We start from the raw sequence: 6724 nt of genomic DNA, 5'->3' as shown, positions 1-6724 counted from the left end.
AATATAGAGATCGTCGCCTGATAATTTTCAAAATGCAAGAGAATCCAACGACGAAAATCCTCAATCCATCGCTGATGTTATTTTAGGTACACATTATTGACTGCAAAAACTGTTGATATCTAGTTGGAACAATGATGATATATATCATTGGTTGGGAGTTTTCTAAAATCCAGCCATTTGAGCATAGCCTTTACAAACTAGCCTGGAAGCGGCAGACCGATTCAGTGCTTTTGTTGTTCCGTGCAGCGACACCGCGTGTAAGACTGCGACTTTCGTTTTCTGCGGCCATTTGCTACTTGGACCTGTGCGTATTTTGTATATATATCTAGCCGATGGATCTTACTGAGGAAGAACTCGAAGAAATATTTAACGACGTAAGTAATAGCTATAGTAACTGATGATATACTAATTATTTCATGTTCTTAATAAAGGAGTGAAAGTCAAACGGAACCAGGGAGTACCCCCCCCCTCTAGCTGTTGTGTTGAAAAGGGCCTCTTGAAGTTAAATGACGTTTTGCTCATATGTTTCAGAATGAAGAGGACATAGTTGGAACGTCAGATAGGGAGGGATGTTCGGAGAGTCAAACTGTGGAGATATTGATATCGGATGTTAACTGTGAGGAACTATTGGACACCGGGATATGTACTTTAGGATTGGAAATAACGATAAAAAAGGAAACAGACCTATACAAAGAACTATTGCAAGATATAAAGAAAACTGTATCATTTGAAAGTAAAAAGGAAATGATGCTATCATACTCTGCCCTCATGCAAAAGACCTACATTTGCTGCTTAGATATACCTGAAAGTCGTGTCAAGCAATTGCTGAAGACTATTATTCCTGGAGCAATTACAAAAGCTACGGACTGGGGAGTTTCAAAGTATAAGAGTGTATTGATAACTGATGATGACCTGAAAGTAATTAAATATATATGTGGTGCTATATTGAAGTGGGCTGTCAAAAAGTTTCCTGGGGAATGGAGAGATTGGTGTAAAAACCAAGTATCTAAGAACCCTCTACCAATGGAATTCGAACCTAAAAACAGAGGACTGATATGCCCAAATGAAAGATTTTTTTACCTAATGAAAGAAGTCGAAATTTATTTTCAAAAGCAAAAAAACTCACGGTTTATTGACATGAGAAGCATTCTCGGGAATGTCAATATTCCATTACATTATCCACATTGTGACCAGACCCTTGTGAAACTCCTCATTTCTAAATATGTGAGAACAAGAACTCATACATACTGCCTGGCTGCGACGAGAAATTATCATGAACAAAAGAAATGTAAATCTAGAGGTTCCAAAGCACTGCGAGATCGTATCCGAAGTTGAATATGGTCTCAACATTATCGAAACTGGTTCTTCATATTTCCGACACATGCTACTTCATTTCCTTTGCATATTTCCGTTTCCATTTTATATTGCTTTCTATTATTTTCTTTCAGTGTACACTTTGCATGCATTTAAATGTTCTCTGAGGCCAAGTTGGGTGTCATATTAGAAAATTAAAAAACAATTACTCCAAGTCTCCCTCGTAACTTTTCATTATGACAATCTTGTGGTGTTTTAGAGTTTTTTATTGGAAAAAAATATCAATAGATTACTGGCTGCTCGTCACTTCGTTCATTCTTTGCAATTATTTGTCAATTACTACATTTGAACGAAAAAAAAAATTGCTAAGTTTTGGTATGCATGAATAGCCCAATGATTGAGTGTTAAACTTTGTTACTTTTGCATTACAATGACAAAATTTGCTGTCAAGTTGCTGGAATTGTGAAGTAGTGACAGAGTTCTATTCTTTAATTGAGAAAGAATTAGATAGTTTTGCCTACAGAGAGACATGAAAAAGGCCTGGTGTGGAAAGGGATCCGGTAAATACTGCTGTTTGCCGGGGTGTACAAGTTCTCAGAGAAGTGGGATTCGCCTGTATAAAGTTCCAAATGAGAAAGATGGTAGCTCCCATTCTGCAGATCAAGAATGGGCATCCAATTTTCATCAGGTTAACAACTCGTTCTAAACTCTGATCACTTTATTGTAGGGTTACCATATTTTGGAAGGGGGAAAGGAGGACACTTTTACCAATTCAGATAAGTTAGTTGGTCAAAACTGAAATCAGCCGATTTCGCTATTTTTGCTGAAGGGTTGACTAAAAAAAGGTCGTCGCTTTTGATCGAACCACAAATTTCCATTATCTTAGCTGTAAAGGACGAGTCACCAAAAAGGAGGACATTTAGGCGTCCTCAGAGGACATTTTCAAAAACCTGAAAAAAGGAGGACAAATCCTACGTATGGTAACCCTACCCTATTGCCACCTCTACTGAATACCTGCTCGTCCGGTACCTACTGTTGTTACCAATCCATCTATTCATTGACCCCAAAAACCACAATGCAATCCATGAACATCAAGTATCCTTTCATTTCAGCGTTTATTGAAATACAGGGATGATTCTCAATTTCGTAATCGTCTGAAGACGAAGGAAGTGTACATTTGCGAGAAGCATTTTGCTTCAGGAGACATAGTGGCCAACAGCAAACGATCCCGGATCAAATGGGGAGCTCTGCCTACGGAAAATCTCCCAAAAAAATCACACGAGTGCACTCCAAATTCTGCTAGAAGAACAATCGTCAAATATTCACTTCCAATTTCTTACCCGAATAAGAAAGATTATGGTTCTATTGATGATGTTTACACTGATTTTGTTTTGCATCCTATTGTAAACTGGAGAGCCCACAAAATCGATGAAAACAGGCTGCACTTGACATATTACAAAGACCCCGACATTCACGCGTGTCCATACATGAGTCTCTTGATTCGGCATCAATCTTCTTCCTTTGAACTGTCTTTAGCCATTCAAGGAGTGTATGCATCAGCATACTCACATACTCTTACTTTGGAATTTTCGCTTCAAAAGCTGCTTCGGGATTTGAAAAAGTTGGATGTCTGTGACGGGTATGCAGATTTTAGCGTGGAGGATAACCTCTGGAGAGTACGTTGCACTGCAACAAAAGAGGGAGGGAAGTTGGTCGAAAAATCGAGGTCAGTTAAGTTTTTTGCAGACATTATACCAAAACATGCGAGGTTGTCATCTCCAAAGATGGTTCTGTATGTGCAGAATGCATGAAGTCACATGTTAAATTTGATGAAAAGCAAAGGAGTAAATATCGCAGGCTGTCCAAATTGCAGGAGGTACCTATAACGCAAGCAGAAAGGGCCAGTCGAGAAAGACTAGAACAATCATGGTCTTTGTGTCAGACACGGTCAGTTGAAACATTGAATGCGTTTTACATATTGTAAGAGAGTTAGTTATGGGGCGATATAAACAATATAGGATAATATATTGGTAAGTGGTAACAGATTGGCTCGAACTAAATCGAGAATTCACCTATAAATTTTATCCAGAATTTCTGATCTTGAGTCACTGCTGGAAGCTAAGGGTGTAACATTAGGTCAAGGAATGGCTAATTTTGTGGAGGAAATTGCTAGCACTGACAATTTCCTGAAGGAATGGTGGGAGACGCAGTTAGCTTTGCAGGCTGAAAAGTCCAAATTTCAAAGAAGATTTCCGCCATCGGTAGTAAGGTAAATTGAAAACAGTCTTTGTGTTAGGGACCTAAGATATAAATATTCTTCATTCTAGGTATTGCTTAAAGTTGTACGCAAAATCACCAGCAGCATACAAGTTGATTCGGAAAATATTGATTTTGCCTTCACCCCGGACATTAAATACCACCAGAAACAAAGACTTTGGAATATGTGGGTATGGCTTTCAAACCAAGGCCGCAGAGATCACAAGAGATGCTGTTGCAAAAGCTTCAAAAGAATGTGACAGATATGTTGTTCTTGCTTTGGATGAGATGACAATAAAAGGTTTGGACGATATGTCATCATTGTTCCACATTGCTTACCTTCAACTTTCAGAGGAACTTATTTATCAATCTTCAACAAATGCTATCATTGGACTGGTTGACTACGAAAATGAAGTATACACGGGATTGTCAAAATCTTCCGATAAAATGGCCACTCACATCCTTGCTGCATACATGCGAGGTCAGTGAATTCTGTAAATAAAAGGACATAGTTTAAAACTGGTGCCTCGTGAACTAAAATCCAGGAATAACCAATAAAGACCTAGATGGAGTCATTGCATGTTACCCGACAGCTGGGATAGATTCGTCGGATCTCTTTTTTCTGTTACTGGATCTTCTGGTCGAAGTTCAACTTCAGACAAGTTGTATCATTGAAGGAATTGTTTGTAAGTCCTATTACATTATGTGCCAATGCTTAATTGGCTTACCTCATTTGCTCTTTGGTATCAGAAGTATATTATCATAGTTAATTCTTGAAATATGGTACACTTCTTTAATAAAGATGACTACGTGAGTTTTGTTTAGTTGATGGACTTTCAGCGAACCGAACTGTGATGGCTTTGCTTGGAGATTATAATGATGATCAAGTTCCATATCGCATGAAAAACCCCATTGACACAAAAAGGCACATGATCTTCTACTTCAGGCAACATTCTACTGACTAATCTTACCGTATTTCAAACACAGGTACATATATTTTATACCCGATCCACCACATCTGTTGAAAACCTGCAGAAATAATCTCTTTAACGGTAAAAAGAGTCTGTGGAACATGGGTCCTATTTACAAAGAGCCAATCACTGAGATTATACGGGTATAATTGATTAGCCATTTTTTATTACTGACACTTCATATATATCCATATTTGAAAAACAGGAAGACATATCGAGAGGCGATCTTCGCATCTATCCCCAGCTGACTGAGGCCCATGCATCACCAAATGCCTGGCAAAAAATGAATGTCCGTATCGCCGCTCAAACTCTGTCTGCAACTATGGGTGAGCATTATAATTAATGAAGCTTGCACCTCGAATCAGATATTTGCTAACCAGCACCTTCTCATTTTCATAGGCTCTGTAGTTCAAAGCAGAGGATATGAGGCTTTGGGAAAATTCTTGATGACAATTGATAAATGGTTTGATTATATGAATACTGGTTATCAAGGCAAAAAGTTCAAGGAGTCGAGAGAACCATTCAAATCTGTAACCGACCCACGGTTAAACTGGCTGTCGACGGAATTTTTGGGATACTTAGACAGCTGGGAAACTAATGCCCAAAATTTGAGATTGGTAGGAGAGGTTGACCGATCAAAAATGATTTTGAGTGATGCAACCAGAAATGGTTTGCGCATTGCCACCAAATCAATGGTCGAAATTGTGAAAAATACCCTGGGCAGTGGAGCAGACTTTGTGATGACAAGAAAAGTAAATCAGGACACTTTGGAGGCATACTTCGGTATGCAAAGAGAACGTGGGGCAAGGACAAATAATCCAACAATATGTCAGTTTGCTACCAACATGTTGAACTTGGCTGTGTTGAAGCAACCAATTGAAGCACCAACAAGTTCCAACGTTAAGTTATGACTATGTAGGACATAGCTACAGTATGATGGATATTTTTTAAATATACTGTTCTTTGCAATGATATGCTGTTAGTTTGCAATTTTTCAGTCATTTTATAATATGGTTCTGCTGTTTCCAGGGACAAGTTTAGAAGCACAAATCGTCCGAAAAAAACGCGGTAAATAATTATTACTCACATTGTTGAGTATTCCGTTGAGTTGCAGAGTCATATCCAATGTCACACCAATAATAGTTATGATCCCAGTAGAGAGGATCTATACCCCCAGCACCAGCAGTACTGTACAGATATTGTTGTGAAGATGAAAGTGACGGCAGTTAACATCCGATATCAATATCTCCAGTTTGAATCTAAAAACATCCCTCTTCATTTGACGTTACAATTACGTCCTCTTCATTCTGAAACATAATATGAGCAACACGTCATTCATCTTTTCAACAAGCTTGGATCAACAGAACAGCAACGAGGAGAGTAGGCCTACTCCCTGATTCCGTTTGATTTCACTTCTCTATTGAAATAATTTGTCTATCATCAGTTACCACAAGAAAGGACGTAGTTTATTTTTGTCCTTGATGTTTTATAGCTATTACTTACGTCTTTAAACATTTCTTTGCGTTCTTCCTCAGTCAGATCGATCGGGTATATATGCAGAATACACACATCTCCAAGTATCAAATGGCTGCAGAAATTGGAAGTCGCAGTCTTACACGCGGTGTCGCTGCACGGAACAACAAAAGCACTGAATCGGTCTGCCGCTTCCAGGCTAGTTTGTAAAGGCTATGATTTGAGTAAGGAATGCAATTATATCAAACCTAGTTAGGTACTGATTTCTGGACACCTCCGTTTTGACTGCAGAGATCAGAGTATGAAAAATATCTATCATTCTGAAGCGTGAATTTTTGCTTATGTTGTAGATTCCACTTTCTCGTTATAGTTGTTTCTAGGGTCCATGCCATCTCGATTTAATCGTATCCTGTATCTTAGCTAGTGCTTACTTCTTGAGCTTCGTATCTTCTGATTGTATCGCAGTCTTGTGATGTTTTGAAACGATGAAAATATTAATAAACTGATTGATTGATTGAGCGCCAGCGAGCCTCGTTTTGAACAATGACGCGATACTTGTAGCCGGTGTGGTACGTGGCTATGTGGCAAGGCCTCTCTTTTTCACGTGTATTCGTTGTCGTGTTCCGCGGCGTGAACAATTGAGCTATTATTCGATAACAACAGGTTATTGTTAGTCTTTGACCTCATTCTAAATTACATGAAATTTGCAT

At 38.6% G+C, this 6724-nt stretch overlaps 2 protein-coding genes and 1 long non-coding RNA gene across 6 annotated transcripts; 2 read left to right on the top strand and 1 right to left on the bottom strand.

Annotated features, from left to right (window-relative positions):
- Positions 1–179: 179 nt before the first annotated feature.
- Positions 180–3125, top strand: LOC145455886 (uncharacterized). 3 transcript variants are annotated; one of them, XM_080333912.1, is made up of 3 exons: positions 231–374; positions 532–2002; positions 2427–3125. In XM_080333912.1, exons 2-3 carry the CDS (start codon positions 1844–1846, stop codon positions 3123–3125), a joined length of 858 nt encoding a protein of 285 aa, XP_080190038.1. In that variant the 5' UTR covers positions 231–374; positions 532–1843. The 3 variants fall into 3 exon arrangements, with proteins under 3 accessions (XP_080190041.1, XP_080190038.1, XP_080190037.1); XM_080333911.1 differs by having other exon boundaries at positions 243–378; XM_080333915.1 differs by lacking the exon at positions 2427–3125 and having other exon boundaries at positions 180–374; positions 532–1764.
- LOC145455892 (uncharacterized) lies at positions 2413–6227 on the bottom strand. Of its 2 annotated transcripts, XR_013920456.1 has the most exons (4): positions 6045–6227; positions 5629–5848; positions 3070–4062; positions 2413–3000 (listed from the first exon to the last, which is right to left on the bottom strand). It is a non-coding gene; the product is annotated as an uncharacterized LOC145455892 (long non-coding RNA). The 2 variants fall into 2 exon arrangements; XR_013920455.1 differs by having other exon boundaries at positions 2413–4062; positions 6045–6223.
- LOC145455887 (uncharacterized) lies at positions 3451–5513 on the top strand. Its single transcript, XM_080333916.1, has 5 exons — positions 3451–3583; positions 3642–3871; positions 3923–4051; positions 4116–4256; positions 4396–5513. The coding sequence occupies exons 1-5, from the start codon at positions 3459–3461 to the stop codon at positions 4533–4535; spliced, it is 765 nt and encodes a 254-aa protein (XP_080190042.1). The 5' UTR covers positions 3451–3458; the 3' UTR covers positions 4536–5513.
- Positions 6228–6724: the final 497 nt, after the last annotated feature.

Source organism: Botryllus schlosseri, chromosome 14, assembly GCF_051294905.1.
Source record: "Botryllus schlosseri isolate E-star chromosome 14, Bs_hap1, whole genome shotgun sequence".
In the NCBI taxonomy this organism is placed as follows: domain Eukaryota; kingdom Metazoa; phylum Chordata; class Ascidiacea; order Stolidobranchia; family Styelidae; genus Botryllus; species Botryllus schlosseri.
The sequence above is the reverse complement of the archived record's forward strand: the minus strand, read 5'-3'. Positions and strand labels throughout refer to the sequence as shown.